Source organism: Mustela erminea, chromosome 6 (assembly GCF_009829155.1).
Source record: "Mustela erminea isolate mMusErm1 chromosome 6, mMusErm1.Pri, whole genome shotgun sequence".
In the NCBI taxonomy this organism is placed as follows: domain Eukaryota; kingdom Metazoa; phylum Chordata; class Mammalia; order Carnivora; family Mustelidae; genus Mustela; species Mustela erminea.
Genome location: NC_045619.1, coordinates 48,494,763 through 48,511,341, shown reverse-complemented (window position 1 = coordinate 48,511,341; position 16,579 = coordinate 48,494,763). Strand labels below are relative to the sequence as shown.

The window sequence follows — 16,579 nt, the reverse complement described above, 5'->3', positions numbered from 1 at the left end:
TTGAATTTCATAAATACAGTTAAAATGACAGTTCCTATTACTGCTCAATTGATACAAAAGCCAGATTACGTATCTTATCTTACTTTTAACATATTTTGTATTTATTAAAATATCCAAAGCAGTTATGCCTTTCTTGCAAGACAGAAAACATGCAACATATTAGTCAACAAGCACAATATTTTAGATTAAAAACAATTTTAATAATTTTTTTATTAAATAAAAAAAGCCTCACAGCATGCAGAAACTTACCAGGCATCAAGTTTCATTACCCTGTCTCATATTTAGTGTGTGTGATGGGGCTGGCAACAATGATCATCAGTAGCCTAGGACAGTATCATATTACTACTATAAATCAGAAGTAACAGAATGGTTTTAGCAAGAATCTCATTTTCACTTTTCTAGAACCTACCTCCAGGCCTACTTAAGTACCTAATTTCTTAGTTCTGTGTAAATCTGCATCACTCTCATCAGATGATGATACTTAAAAATGTATTACATCCATTAAACTACCTGATTGGCTGCAAAAACAGGAGCAGTCTCTTTAGGGGTCTTCCAAACAAACTGCCTTTGATATTCAGAATTCCTCAAGATATCGCGTGAAGGAACAACAGTCAATCCTGCTTTCTTCCGAAGAACTCTATCCAACTGTTAGGGAAAGAAAAATCCCACCCAGAGTCATTAAAAGGTTCTATTCAAACTTTCTCTTGTGCTATGGTAAAACAAAAACAAAAACATATAACATGAAATCCACCCTCTTAACAAATTTCTAAGTATACAGTATTGTTAACTACATGCACACTGTTGTATAGCAGACTTTTTTCAATTGATAAATAATCTCCCTTTTAAACAAACTATTTAAAATTCCTTTCTTACTACTGTCAAGGAATTTTATTTCTTAATTTCTGTACATTCCAGAAAAAGATAGCATCTTTCAGCCCCTTCCTACGAATTATTCATAATTAGACCTATTACTAAGAAACAGCAGCACCTCGCCTCATCCACACGTTGCTTCTGGGACACCCTTCCCCGGCCCACCGCTTACATATCACCTTCCTTGATTCTACCGTGCCCCCTTGGCTTTCACAACAAGACACGAATTCTTCACTTCTGACTGCCTCTCCGTAGCTCCAGTGGACATGAAATGGGGAAGCAGCAGTGGACTGGCAAAAAACGTGGGAGGCAGTGAGATGTCTGCTCAGGTCTCCGCAGCCTATGCTTATGTGCTTGCAGGGACCTTCCCCAGGCCAGGTGTGACATAAGAGAGTAGAACTCCAAGATCTTGGAGATGCAGCCAGAACTGCCCTTCCTTTTGCATTTTGTCAATTGCGATTCTGTTTGTTTACACAATAAGAAACTGAAAAGGGCCTAGGTAGAAGTCAGCTCACCACCCCTGCCAGAGGTAATGGTTTACTACTCTCCTTCTGTCTCAATCTGATCTCTCCCTTAGGACTGTAGTGATGATACAGGATGAATAAAATCCAGAAGCAGACTGTCCATTCAATGAAGAGATATCTTAGTATAACCAGTACAAAATGGCAACTCTTAAGAATAGAATTTCCAAAAACTAAAGCCAACAGTCTCTTAACTATTCTAGAAGACATTAGGTAAGAAAACAACAATGGAAAATTTTTAAGCACAAAATGTAGTCTTACTAAAATGAAGATGAAATTTACAAAGAATTCTATGCTTTCAAAAAGAAATACAGTGAATATACCTACCCTGTTATCTACTTTTTCTGAATGCAGTTTGGTAGAATGCTCCAGGCCCTCATTTTCATTAACCGGTATATGGTTTGCTATTACATCTGCATCATTTTCCACAATATCTGAAGCCCCTTCAGCTCTTGAGTCTGTAGAGTGAGATCTGGTTCTTTTGGGAACCCTGGAGGCTTCTAGTGCAAGAACTCTTTCTTGGTTAACATCTTCTTTTTGTTCTCCCTTCTGTGGTTCTGCTATTTCTGTGGCTTCAGATTTTGGGGATGTAGCCACATCGCTCTCTGAGATTGCTCCATTCCACTCAAGAGACTTTGAAATCTGTGCGTCATGATAAGGGACTCTTCTTTTTGAAATAAAACTTGGCTCTCTTGTGATTCCTACAAAATATAGTGTAAAAAAACTGCAGCTACTTAAGTATAAAGTTACAAAGACAATTTTTCATAACACTTATGAGAGAAGAAATGGAATTGATAATTTAGGTGAGATACAATGTCCTTCAAGTGGCAGGATACAAAAAGATAGGTATAGTTTGTCGACATAAAATCTTTAACTTTGCTTTTAAAAAGTACTGAAAGTTTGACAAGAAAAAAAATGTAAAATTGGGGTCACAGTGTTCGAGTTAGCCTAACATAAGTCACTAGAATTGCAACGTGACAGGCCTAGCAAGCCAGGCAGGACATGTTGCCTCCGTTTCTAATTTCTTTCCTGTGCTACTTAACAGAACAATGGGCCCTGGTACTGTCAAAATTTGGAACTTTTCACAAAGCTGCTCTTATGCACAGTTGACCAAGTAGAGAAGGGATGAGATGTCATTATGCTGGATCTTGGTTCTACACTTGCCTTGATTTCCTGAGAATTAAAGAGAATGAACCCTTTTAACAGGTGCTAAGATACTATTTCTCTATATTTCTGCCTGGGAAGCAAATGTCCAAAAAACTTAACCTTCTACCCAAGTAAGAGGAGCTCTGTGGAATGACAGTCACCGAGATACTGTCCTAGTTTGGGGCCATTCTTTAAATAGAAGGCTGTGCAGGGTAAGGAAGAGTAAGACTAGAGGGAAGGAGGGAAGGTGGCCTGAAAATCTGGCATGACATAAACCCACACAGTTCTTTAGCCTCTGTGACAGATGTTTTGGCCATTGAAACCAGGGTCGCCCCCCTTACAATGCTTCCCTAGACTAGTGGGCTTCAAGCTGGGTGCATATGTGTCTGGAGGCAAACGGAGACTTTGTGGGGGATAAGCAGAAACAGGCCGCTTAAGGGCATCATTTTGCATACCCTAACTCTACATGCACTATTTCCCAACATTTGTCTGCTTGAAAGACGCACCTGCCATCTGTAGTCATCATTCCCACCCCGGCTTTCCCACTTCTCAAAAGGGAGACACACCTCTCAGCTAGCCCCAAGGAACAAAAAATTCTCCTAGGTGTGGAGGATAAACAAAGGGACAATTCAAGAAAGAATTCACTAATGAGAATATCTGAAAGCAAAGCAAAGAAAGCAGAGATTACAAATAACAAAGAGTGTCTTATTTCATTCAGGTCCACACCTTTCCCACCTATCTATCTTAGAATTAAAATTCAGGAGTAAAAGTGATGGCATATGAAATTGTTGTGAAATGAACACATTTATAGGAATTGAAAAACAAAGTTAGACTTCTTTCTCAAAGAAAAGATTCTAATTTGCCTGATTAGTTTGCCAGTGAGGGCTGACTTTACCAATTATATAATGAACATTTACCAAAAATGGAATGAGCTACACTGGCAGCTTGAAAGTTTTAACAAAACATATATGAAATATATGCACAATATTCAATATGCTGGAAATCATATCCTTTGAAACTATTTGTTACACTTACAATTAAAACCATTAAATATCAACTTAAAAATGTGGAAGGACACAAAGACTTTCTAAACTCTCTTAAGGGATCTGAAAGCAAAAAAGTTTGAAGACCATTGCCCTAGACTTCCCTCTGCTTTAACACACAGAGAGAGACTTCTGGTAGAATAGCAAAATAAAAGGGGAAAGTTCTCAAGTAGTCTGTTCTTCTCTTCCAGCATCAGCAAAAACACAGGAAGGGGAAAAAATACATTACGTTAACAGAACATCCAGCCAACCCTAGGTAAAACTGCTGTTACTCCTTTCTGAACATCCTGGAGTTCTCGCTCTGCTCTTCCCCTTTACTTACTATTTCCATTAATATACCTCCCCTAGACCGGTACCGCCTTCATAATGTACCATACTCCAAAGTGGCCTTGCTCCCAGTCTTGTTTCAACATACCCTCAAATGTAGTTGATCTAAGCGCAAATGTTTTCAAGGCAACAATCTGGTAAACTCCTGTGTCATAACTGGCCCTCAGTGGAATATATTTACACTTTAAGATTTACTTTGGATTAATCTAATGGGCCTCAGATTTGTAGAATTTTGAGTCATTTGAAGGATTCTGAGCACCACCTTGCCCAAGAAGCAGGGACATCCACTGGTTGAAGTCAGGCTCTGAGCAAAGTATCCTGATGCTTCAGAGGAACCCAGAGCCACTCACTCGAGAGTCCACTCTTCCTTTTGTTCTCCAAACCTAATTCTGGAAACACTCTTCTCATTTTACTAACTTCCCAGGCTTGCAAAAATTATACTTATTTCCTGTCTTTTTTTCTCCTGGTTTCAAATGTCTAATATTTGGGGGGACATATTCAAGCACTCTCAGATGTGGGGCTCCAAGCACTCATCTGTATAGATGCGCCTGGCCCTTAAGAGGGCCAGGTTTTCAAATCCAGGCCAGGTCTGGATTTCAGATCATGGTTGTGCCACTTACTATGAACTCTGGGCAAGCTACTTAATCTAAGTTTCCCTTCCTGAAGACCTTAGGAGTACACCTCCTAGGTTTGTCTGCACTCAGCTTTCATGTATCAGCTCAAATATTTAAAAAAATATAAAGGCCTCAAAAAGGCCTTTCCTTGCCATCAATCCAGCCCTCCCACCAGTTACGTATATGCTAGCCTATAACAACCTGAAATCCCCTGGTTTATTTATTGAGTTACTTTTTTACTGTTTTTCCCTAGAGTTAGAGTCTTTGTGTGGTTCAAGGCTATCTCCCTAGAAGCTGGGATTAGTCCAGGTCTATAGGAAGCCCTCAATAAATATTTGGTAAACAAATGGCTGAACAAAGCTTCACAATTTTTAAACATTTTGCAAACTTAACCCCAAGGTTTATTTAAGCTGTAATGACTATTAGTTTGTTCAACTTACCTAATTGATCTGATCTAAGTCCAGCCCATGGGTACCTTCTCCCCACTGACGGATTATAGGACTCTGACAAATAGGACTTTTTCCACAGAAAGTTTCTCTGGTACTCACTCAGACCCTGTAATACAAAAGACAATTTGAGTACAATGCAATTAATGGATGTTGTTTTAAAGAAGACATGAGTAAAAATAATTTCTGAACCACTACAGAGAGTTAAAAGTTGAAAGAAGTTGATAAACACACAAGAACTCCTTGATAGCAGCTACTGCTTATCCAGCCCCATGTTAAGCAGTTCACACGTATTCTATCCTTTAATCCTCACAACCATCTGAGACAGATACCAGCAGGAATCTGAGCTTCTGAGTGGTCACCTATTTGCTGGGTGTCTGATTCCAAAGCCTGGGCTCTTGTCTGATAACAGGTGACAATCCAAATCTTCGTCATTATAATTAACCTAACTAATTAAGTTCTCAGTGTGTACACAATATCATGTCTAATGCCTTGTACCTTCCAAAATTTTGAAAAGTCTACCAAAGAAAGACAAATTTCCCTCCCATTCTGGATACAAGCCCTTAAGATAAAAGAATAAAACAGGGTTTGTGAAATGCTGTGGCCAGGTGTCACACTGATGGGTGTCTGAGAGCTACCACCTACCTGAAACTTATGCACAACTATGAACGATGTGTATTTCTTACACCCTATCCTTACATGGTCAAGGTCCCACTTCTCACTCCTTTAAAAGACATAGGCAATTTAAAGTTTTAAAGGGTTGGTAGGGGACAGGGGTTAAAAGCATAAGCTGTGAAACGGGGCCACAGGTGTCCCAATCTGAAGCCACCTTAGATCTCATTACAAAGTGCCCTCCTTCCATCTACTCCCGTGTCCTCCAAAATCAGTCTCTCTCAACACCAACTATCGCTTCCACACTGCAACTTGGAAGTGTGTGCGAGCGGAGAGGGAGCTAGGTGGAGGAGACAATCCTCCTCCAGGATCGTGACTGGCAGGCTCGGGAGCTGGCAGGCTCTGCGAGGCCCAGGAGCGCAGCGCAGAAAGCCAGCGAGGCCCCCGCGCCCCGCACCCGCCCCGCCACGACTCCCCCCAGCAGCCTTCAGATCCGGAGACCACGGCCTCACCTTGAAGCGCACCGGCATGTCGCCCGGTGCTGGAGCCCCCGCCACTCCGACAGTTAACGGGACAAAAAGCCCCGAGGGGGCGGGGCGACAACAGTCGGTTCCCTAGCAAAATCCCAGGCCTGGCGTCCCCGACTACGCGCCGGCGCAGTCTGCGCTTTCCTCCTTGAGCCCTGTCGCTCTGCCTTTCCCCGCCCATTCCGCGGCCTAAGAACCAATAGAGGCTCGGAGAACTTCTTGCCATCGTTAAGATTCGACCAATCAGTGCCCGAAAAGAAGACGCCCGCCTCCCGTGACAAATCCCGAGGACTAACAGAAATGGCGGGCGGAAGACTGGCCAATGAGGTTCCCGGAACCGGGGTGGGTGGGGCCCCGCGGGAGCTTCGTCCTGCAGAGAGCTTGGCGGCTCCTGGCCTTGCGGGTCCTGTGTGACAGTGGGTCTACCGACTGGTGAGATTCGTGTGTCGCAGGCTCGCTGGGCCGGGTTCGTGACGTCATAAAATATGAAGGTGTGTTCTTAATTCCAAATCTGTGACGAAACCGAAATGTTTCTTTTTCCGATATGAAAATGTTCAGATCTATTCTGAATACCCGTTCCTCCAACTGACAGCCATGTTTCACTACTTCCTGTCACATCAAAAGAGGTCGGCAAATAACAGAAAGCAGTAAAATTGACATTACAAGAGTCACCCTGTAATTTTCTGGGAAGATTCTGGGAAGTAAAAGTGGATGTAGTTGGAAAGAAGTACATGGGATTCTCTTGGGGTACTGGTAATATTCAGTTATTTTGACCTGGTTATTGATGATTTGAATATTTTATAACTTTTGTTAAACTTTGCATATATGTTTTATTATGCAATGTCTTGTATTATGTCATATTTTAAAATAATGTGGAAAAAACAGTGGCATAATAATATCCTAGAGTTTGTGCAACAACCCTACTACAGCATTTGTTATTTGGTGGGTACAAAATGAATAGTAATTCCCTTGGGGGAAAAAAAAAGGGGGGTCGGCAAAAAATAAATATTGCTTAGGCAGACCAAAAAAAATTTTAGTGACTCTTGAAAGAGAAACTGCTCACTTCCAGTGATGATCTTGCCTCCTACTACCCTGCCCCACCAAAAAAAAAAAAAAAAAAAAAAAAGCACATAGAGCTCTTACGTTAGAAACATGAATGATGCTTGTGAGTCTCAACTTCCAAAGCTTCAGCATTGTCTCTCTCTTACTCGTTTTAAAAAAATAAAATTCCATCTGATTATAATAGATTGCTGCCATCATCAATAAATATTCCTCCAGATTCTACCACTGACAGATCATGGAAAAGAAATAAATCGTCCAGACAGTTGTCTAATATACTTGCAGAAGATGAACATTTATTTATTCAATCATAGTATAATACATAGGTACTAAATTTTCAAATGACAGGTAAGGGCTATAGGAGTTGAAGGAGGGAGTTGTCCTTAAGGGCAGAGATGATTAGAAGAAGCCTCAGGAAGAAATATTCAGACTCAGCCTTGAAGATTAGAAGGACTGAAATAAGTAAAGAGGAAAATAGAACAAAGGGCAGATGTCTGAATGGAATGCTGCCAGGCTTCTTCCAGAAACAATGAAAACCATGCCTTTACTTTTGTCATTTGTTGACTGAGGAAAATATACTCTCTTTTAAACTTCCAAATATTAATAGCAATCCTTGATGCTCTACGCATTTTCTGCAAAGACTTGTCTTCCTGAATCCTAATTGATGTCTCAGTTCTTCCTCATCATCACGGAGATACTTAAAAATTCATTTGAAGGAGGCACCTGATATCTGAAACAAAAAGAATATTAAATTAGCCTCTATGTGGCCATGCATCCAGGGGGCCCTTGATAAATGTTAATTGGTGATGACAGCATCTCTGTCGTGTAAATTAAGTATGGCTCAAACAAGACATGGTGGAACATAAAACGGAGGTCGTCTGCAGGAAAAACAGCCCAGATCTTACAGAGTAGGAAAAACACAGCTCTGGCTATATACACAATTTTGTTACCACATAATGCGGAGGTGAAATCAGTAAAAGCAAGCATGTAGAATGTAGCCTGTCTGCTAAACAAGGGCCATGGTAACTGCAGTAGAGCTCTGCTGAGCAGGGAATAAATGACAAGAACAGCAGATGGTAAAAATGAATTGAGTCACAACCTGGGTTTGCTGAGATGGGTTATAAGGATTCAAAGAAGAAGAGTACTTTATTTTGTTATTTTTAAAGGAAAGCCCACTCAAGTTAATGAGGCAAAGATGTGCAAATTGAAAAAAGGGACAACCTTAGTAAATGAGGGTTTGTAGCTTGTGTTTTGCCAGCTTTTACACTCTCAGCTACTGCAGGAAACAGACCCAGTACCTACAATGTTCCACCCAAGGGTTTTGGGGAGTCCTTAGGAGGTATCTCACACGTGCTTACAGCTAGCACATATGGTATGCTGGGCAACACTGCCTCGCATTCCAGTAGCCACACAACTGTATGGGTCATCGTGCTGCTGGCCACCACAGCCACATTTGCTGAGTACTGAGTCTCCACTGGGAGGCATGAAGCCTCCTCAGATGGCCCAGCCCTCCTGGTGATCTATGACAAGGCACCTCTCTCCCATTTTTGTGTTACCCTTTATTAAGTGAGTATCAAAGTGTCTTAGAGGGCTTTTCCATTTGTATTTTAGCCTTCCTTCTCTCCAAAGGGAATTCCATAGAGCCTGAGCCAGAAAGTAATCCTCAAGTGATGTTTCATTCTGTGTCAATCTATGACATTCTATTCTAGACGAGCTTCTCTCTTCCACAGACCAAGACCCTCTTACTAGAACAAGGGTGTCATACCTGGCTCCCTCTTCCCTTTGTTGATTTCTCTATTTCTCATGCATGTAGAGATTTATTACCTGTGAGAGATTAAATTGATACCATCTCTACGAAAGACAATTTGGCAATCCTTTTGACCCAGCAATTCCACTTTTATAAATTTATTTTACAAATATACTTCCCCATATGTGAAAAAATATTTATTTAAGGTTGTTTACTGCATTGTTTAGAGTAACAAAAATTGGAAACAATTTAAATGTCCATCCTAGTTAAATATATTATAGTTCTTCCAGGGCCCAGAGCAAGAACACGCTGTGCAGCAGGTTCAGGTGGCAGTGCAGGCTGCTCTACTCCTTGCAACTCCCAACCCAGCAGATCCAGCTGGGTCAGACCCACTTCAGGTGTCAAATATTATATCCATCAGGGTCTGGATGGGAAAACAGAAACTACTAGAGGCATTTCAAGAAAGAAAGCTTAATATAAACTGTTGGTTTATGAGTTATTGAAGAACTTAGAAAAGGTAAAAGGAGAAACAGAGAATAGTAATTCCAGAAATCAGCTCATATCCCTGAGGTTAGAAGAGCAGAGGAAAATGTTGATGTTACTGGAACACAGAGTTTTTCCCTAGAAGCCTCAGGGAGTTGGCCAGACCTCTGAAAAGGGTTACTGCGCAGCTGGTACTAGTGTCTCTTAGGGAACAAAGTGAGGATGCCTCTGGGAATGACAGGAAGGAAAGAAGGAAGGAAGGAGAAAGAAAAGAAAAATAAGAAAAAAAAGAGAGAAAGGAAGAGAAGAGAAAAGAGAAGAAAAAAGAAAAGAAAGAAAAGGAGAAGTTGGTCACTGCCACCATCTGCTACCATGGAGCAAAAGATCATCATTAAGGTGCTGCTGAGAGCAAACAATGAACAAAAGCGAGCATTCCAGTCTCTAGTGTCTGTCTTAGCAGACCTAACAGGGAGTTCATTAGCAGGGCCCAAGGGCTCTGCAGAGCCCAGAAGGTAAGATTGAAGTGAGAGTCTATAACTTGTTAACTTTCACCCACCCAACCCTTTAAAAGAAGGAAGCATTTTTTTAAATGAGCTAACATGGAATTAGTTTAAGAAGAAAAAAAAAAAAAGCAAGTTATAGACACTATCAGTTGGGATAAAAGAAAGGCAAAGGAAAGAAAGAAAAAATGATGTTGTATAATAGCATCATTCACAGGCACTTGTTCCCTCACTCATGTGTCTAACTCTATTAGCAGCAGCTAAGAAGACAAAGAACATTTCATTCAACTTATAAATACATGGAAATTCTAAGGTTCTGGCAGTTACTGTGGCTATTTTCTTTACGTAAAATAACTCCACTGACCCTTTCTAGATTCACTTTGATTTACATATATTGCAATAAGTCTGTTGCTTCTTTTAGAAACAAAAACATATCAAAATCCTTTAAAAACAACTTTTACTTGCACTTAAAATATAAACATGCTACTTATTCTATTAAAAATAGTATGTCAGTCACTTCACAAATCTAGCAATTTCCCATCATTTTCTTGACAGCAACTGAAACATTGGAGAATTTGTGATTGCATTCGAATTTGTGTTTGTGTTAAATCTGTATGTGCCTCTAACCATATTTTTATTTTACAAACAAAAATGTATTACGTATAAGCAGAACACTGTTAGACAAAAGGGTTGAAGAAAGGAAATACAGAGATGAGTAAGACACAGCCTCTGCCTTCAAATCTGATTGCAGTCAAATGAGGGGACAGATGCATATATAAAGAGCCCAGGAAATAAATGATAGAAAGGATTCAAGAAAGGGGCTAAAAATGAACACTCAGGTATTCTGGAGATGCTTTTAAATCCAGTGCCAGGAAGTTTGGTCCAAGACTGGGTACTAAAGAGCAGACAGGATAAGACAGCTGCTTTTAAGTTCCATCCTGGGAAACACCTGATCTAGAGAACCTTTCACTTTCCCTTTTGTTCTGCTCTAGGTAGCTGAATCCAGGCCAGAACTAACATTTGCTCCACACTGGGTCCCAAAAAGGTAAGTTAACTTGCTCTCTGTTGTCTTTTTTTCTCTTGTTGCTTCAAAAATCAGAGTAAAAGCTGTTTTAGTAACCACCTTTCTAGCAACACAGTATCCTCCTTGTGTTTGCATATATGTAATTTTTTTCTCAAATACCTTGCAAGGTAAGTGAAATTCCAGTTTCCAGGCTTAGTAATGCTCTTGAGCTCTGTCACTTCCTCTTGGATCATATTTACGTAGGCTTTCCTTGGTAAATCTTGATCTCAGCCTCTGCCAAAAAGCAATCAGTCTGACAGCCGCTTTCTTTGGCGTTTTTCCATCAGTTTTATCTGCTTTTTCCTCACATGAATGAATTTCTGATTGCACAACTGAAAAGAAAAATGACAAAATTAAATCAATGGATTCTGTCTCAGAAGCAAAATTGCTGATACTTCACATTAGTGTCAGTAAAAATCAAATAAACAGGGTGTGTGATTAAGACTCACCAATGAGCCAAGGGCAATTTATCCTCCAGACTTTTCACCATGGGATGCCTTTGTTGACAAAGAAGTATCTGGCTTTTGAATCAATGGGGCACCTTTGGAGGGACTGCAGGTTCTCCTGACAAGTCCTTTTGATCTCCAGGGACTCCTAGCCTTACAAGGACATGGCTGAATAAAGAAAGCAATTCTTAGTAAGGCATAAGCCACTGCAGGCCTCACATACCATAACAACATGTTGTACCTCTGCTGAACAAGACACAGGGAGCAAAATATGAAGGCACAAAATTCTTTTCATTTTAATGCCTTCACTGTTGATGATTCTGTTATCTAAAAATTGCCTTCCCTTTTTTTCAGTGATTATTGTCTTAAATCACCATCCCTATGAAAGTATCCACAGGGACACAGGTTTTTCTGGAATTGCTAACTCGGTAGACTGGGAAGCATTAATTCTCTGACCACTTAAAACCAGACATCTTGTCTTAAGGTTAGATTTTCCTAAGAACCTTCTAAATCTCTACACCAAAAAAAAATATTAAATATTCTTTTATCACATAGTGTATGGCACCTTAAGAACTTCAGGTCAATACCAAATGGCTTTTATTATTCCTTCTGAAATCACTGTTATATTAGTAATGCTTTATCAAATATCAATACAGAACTAAGAATTTTTCAAAACATCAATCAGTTTTCCTCTCCTTAGTGACTTATAATTATTGGTTCCCTTTAAAACTCATTCATGTGGGTTTGGGTGGAACAAGGAGTTCATAAAATCTTAGTACTATGTTCATCCATCAGTCTCAACGTCCAGTAATGGAATTAATAATGTTTGACCCTACAGAGAGTGATTTACCCGATTGTAAAATACTGCATATGTGAATTTAAAGAAATTATTTCAATATCACTGAGCACAACTTACAGAACAGGGTTTAGGAATCCTGCTTGTTTAAGACCATCATAGCTGTGGCAGATATGAAGGCTGACACTGCAAATCTACTCCAGCCTCCTTCTCCTGTGTTACAGAAATTAGAAAGCTGAAAGTCCCTTTGACACTAGGCCCCTTCACAGCTGAAGATCAGGTATAACTTACACTTTGCTGATGAGAAGCACTTGCATAAACTAAATTAAATGAGAGAAAGGCAAGGCATGGGCCCCTGTTTTGATGGCATTAAGTCATGCAGGAGCAAGAGGAGCGTGGTTCTGAGAGACCAGCTCCAGCAGTCCCTCCCTGATCACCACAGCAGTGACAGGGTTCCGGAGCCAGGGTTTACAGCAGTGCTTTATTAACTTAGCCAAGAATCTCCTGGTTCAACAACTCCTGGCATTAGTGAGTCTATGCTATGATGTGGCCCTAGAATTTACTTCTTCTGCCTTCCCAAGGATTTTGTAAGCCACTCTGTGTCAGTCATCTATTGCTACAATAATGCTGTATAACGAACACCCTCCAAATGGCAGCAGCTTAAAACAGTGACCATTTATTACTGCTCATGAGTGTGTGGGTCAGCCGGCCAGTGCTAATAGTCTAAGTTGAGTTTGGCTGACCTCACTGAGCTTGCTCAAGTACTTGTGGTCAGCTGGTCTCAGATGACCTCAGCTAGGACAACTCTCACTGCTCCCTCACCTTCCAACAGGCCAGCCTGGATTATTCTCATGGGAGAGGAAGCTACCAAGAAGGAGAGCAAAGTGTGCAAGTTCTTTTGAAGTTTAGGTTTAGAAACAGCACACCATCACTTTTGCCACATTCCATTGGCCAAAGCAAGCCAAAAGGCGAGCCCAGATTTAGGAGGTAGGGAAACAGACTCAATCCCTTGAGGGGAGGAGTTACAAAGACAAATTGTAAAGGAGGAAAGAAAATGTGGGGCTATTATTACAATAAATCTGTCTCAACACTGAATACCTAAAAATACCCTCTCTGCTTTAAACAGCTAAATAAATTATGTTCTCTGCAATTTAACTCTGACCAATACAATTGTGGGCTATACATATGCATGTATCTCCTTCCCTCTAAAAATGCTATAAAATGACAGTAGATGAATAAAACCGGTATAAATTGGCAAGGTCGAAGAGAATGGTAAGGGAGATAACTGCAAAATAGAGATGTTGACAAAAATTGGTGATATGGAGAACAAGGTCTGTTGCAGGCTGGGCTCTGTGGGAAACAGACCCCGAGCTGAAGTTGAATGTGCTGAATGTTTATTAGTGAGGTCCCGTAGGACCAAAACCTGTGGGAGGGAGGGCAATGGAGCAGGACTGGGTAGAAAAAGTCAGGCTTCAAGGCAGGCCTGACAACAACTTCAGCTAACCCCATGCAGAGTCCGGAACTGAAAGGACCTGTCAGCCTTATCCTGTGCTGGTCCTTAGGCAGGGACCAGCCTTGGGGAAGGTGGTTCCCTGCAGTGGAGGTAACATCACAGGGCACTGACAGTAACAGCAGCAACTGTCCTTCCCTGAAGTGGGACACGGACAAGTGCATCACTGTGAGCATGTTCCTACTAAGTAACAAAAATTAACAACAACAACAAAAAAAAAAAAACAAAAAAAAAAACACGTGCATTTGAAGCCATAGGCAAAAATACCTCTGTTCCCATGGGGACCCAGCCTCAACATAGTTATTAGAGTGTGAGTCCCAAAAACTTCAAGAGGGAAGGATGGTATCTGTCAGCCCTGGTGCCCTTGGTTCTGGTTCAGAACTCCCAGACACAAAACACTAGACCTGGATCTCATGGTGCCCTTTCCCTTCCCTAGCCTGTCTCCTCTACCTTACCATGCCATGGTCTGCTTTGTTCCCCTATCAGGCCACCCACAACCTTGTGCTTCCGGAGATCTGCCTGTGTCGGGGCCAGGCAGACTGGAGCCAGATGCAGGAGCCAGCAGGACACTCTCTTTATGAGTTTCACAGGCAAAGGGTGGGAATCGGAGCTGGACAGGAGCACAGAGGAGCTGGAGAGGAGCATCTGAGAGAGAAGCAAAAGAAAAAGAAACTGGACCTAAAGAACTGGCCTAGGACTTGCCTTTTTACATATAGGTAAATCAAACTCACATTTTCCAAAAAAAAATTGTCAATACTAGTGAACCAAGAGAGAAAAAAATATTGACTCCCGAAAATTAATTCCAATTACAGTCATTTATCAACTGATTTCTATCATTTATGCCTAATTACCATATAACACAATCACAAGCATACATGCTATAAAGTGTATGATCAGTAAATTGATTAGAAAGTTAAACTTTCCACTATATAGACAGCTGTTAGGGTTTGCTGCTTCTTCCTTGTAATCCAAGGCTCACTCCATAACCCTGGAGGGCACACGAGCCAGAGGGCAACTCCATTCTCTTCTGATGAAAGAACACGCTGTGGAAAAAATCATGTTCCAAGTAAATGTTCTCTTTACAATTCAAGCCACTTTCTCCTTTGAATTGTGATGTTCTCTTGATCATGGGCTTTTATTGTTAAGAAAGCAAGGGTCCAGGGGCACCTGTATGGCTCACTGGATTAAGCCTCTGCCTTTGGCTCAGGTCATGATCTCGGGGTCCTAGGATCGAGCCCACATCGGGCTCTCTGCTCATCAGGGAGCCTGCCTCCCCTCCCTCTCTCTGCCTAGCTCTCTGCCTACTTGTGATCTCTCTCTCTCCATCAAATGAATAAATAATCTTTAAAAAAAGAAAGAAAGAAAGAAAGAAAGGGTCCATTTCCAAAACATGCTTCATCTCAGTGAAATGCAGTGAAATGTGTACAAACACTCTGTAAACTGGAAAACATTACAGAAAGGTGAGCAGTTCCTGGTATTAGGTATTAAGAATGGTCTCCTATTGTACCATTTGTACCATTCCTCATCTTTGCTCTTCCTACACAGTGGAACTCATGCAGTTTAACGTTACTCATTAGTCTCCAATTTATTGTGAATAGCACCTTTTGTGATGGTGATGATGATGATGTAATATTTATTGAGTGCTCATTACATGTCTTAGGACCGCGTATTCTGTATCAGAATGGTTTCCTCAGGAAGACAGGGCCACTGTAAATGGTAAATCAGGAATAAGGGGCTTTATATGGAAATGATGACTTACGTATATGAGAGGAGCTGGAGGAGTAAGGTCTAGAAGGTGGCAGCCAGAGGAGTGGAGAGTCACTGATGTGTTCAGTCTAAATTCCTAGATTGTGGATGGAGAGACTCAGCTCTTGGGGCATGTCTGAGACTCCTGCAGTAGCTACAGAATGAGAGCTCACAGAGAGGACTATGAGCCTCTGTGTCCAGTGAAGTCCTAATGAGCCTAAGCAACTATTATCCCAGAAACAATCATTGCCCTTCATTTTTGCCTACCAAGTCTTACACAAGTCACAAACTCAAAGTCTCACAAACTCCAGTTTGGAAACACAAAGGAAAGGAGATTCTGGGAAGTTCCGGATGTTCTGGTAGTTTCCAGCCTTAGATAGGAAAAATATTGGTGGTGCTGAGTTACCATCAGGCAGTGCAGCACACAGACAACTCTAATATCTAGGAAACAAGTGTTATTGTTAACATTTTTTGGCAGTTAAAATGCTGAGATGTTTAATGATTTGCCTGAGGTCATATGCTAATAGGTGGCAGAGCTAAAACTCAAACCCAGGTCTGTTTGAGACCCATATCATACTTGTCACAACTCTTATTTAATGGCCCTTCAAAATCTACAAATACTGATTATCGGTCATAATATCAGTATTTAATATTATTTCCTGTCTCTGTGAGGGGCAGAGGCATATGTTTCAACTATTCTAGAACCCTGTGATTAAGAGATACAGATCTCAGGACTAAAGTGATCTGTCAGGGATGCCAGTCTTCTTTGGGGCTGAGCTGGGACGTTTCTGCTGCCCAAGGAATCCGGGGTTTGGCAGCTTACAGAGCTACACTATCAAGAAGTCTCATTTCTTCCTCTGGCTACAGAAAAATTAATGCCCCCCCCTTAATTCTTCCATCCTTTCTACATGCTGTGACCTACACAATAATACCTTGAACCTGTGTTTTGGGAGAAAGGGAAAAATGTACTTTCCATTACCTCAAGCCGAGTGAAAAGAGCTTCCATGGAACATTTGGAGAGCTTGTCAAATGCTCCTTGGACTTTGTGAAACAGAGAGGGTATTATCTAATTCCTGCCTAGGGATGCACAGTGGTGAAAGATTACAGCTAGAATTGCTGGTTT

At 41.1% G+C, this 16,579-nt stretch overlaps 2 protein-coding genes across 25 annotated transcripts in view; both read right to left on the bottom strand.

Annotated features, from left to right (window-relative positions):
* The window catches only part of MDM1 (Mdm1 nuclear protein), a 33,319-nt gene extending 27,027 nt beyond the window's left edge, over positions 1–6,292 (bottom strand). For 3 of the 4 annotated variants that reach the window (XM_032347089.1, XM_032347090.1, XM_032347091.1), the window contains exons 1-4: positions 6,092–6,266; positions 4,962–5,076; positions 1,719–2,092; positions 511–645 (exon numbers count right to left, since the gene is read on the bottom strand). In XM_032347089.1, the coding sequence (XP_032202980.1) occupies positions 511–645; positions 1,719–2,092; positions 4,962–5,076; positions 6,092–6,109 (642 nt within the window). In that variant the 5' untranslated portion in view covers positions 6,110–6,266. Of the gene's footprint in view, positions 1–510; positions 646–1,718; positions 2,093–2,121; positions 2,565–4,961; positions 5,077–6,091 lie in introns of those variants that run through there. The other variant, XM_032347092.1, reaches the window with a different exon arrangement.
* Positions 6,293–7,436: 1,144 nt separating this feature from the next.
* LOC116593182 overlaps positions 7,437–16,579 on the bottom strand; it is a 151,048-nt gene continuing 141,905 nt past the window's right edge. For 7 of the 21 annotated variants that reach the window (XR_004286806.1, XR_004286804.1, XR_004286805.1 and 4 more), the window contains 4 exons: positions 12,321–12,413; positions 11,408–11,572; positions 11,079–11,290; positions 7,437–7,895 (listed from right to left, as the gene is read on the bottom strand). The gene's annotated coding sequence lies outside the window, so the exon portion shown is untranslated. Of the gene's footprint in view, positions 7,896–11,078; positions 11,291–11,407; positions 11,573–12,320; positions 14,937–15,311; positions 15,946–16,579 lie in introns of those variants that run through there. The other 14 variants (XR_004286810.1, XR_004286809.1, XM_032347097.1 and 11 more) reach the window with 12 other exon arrangements.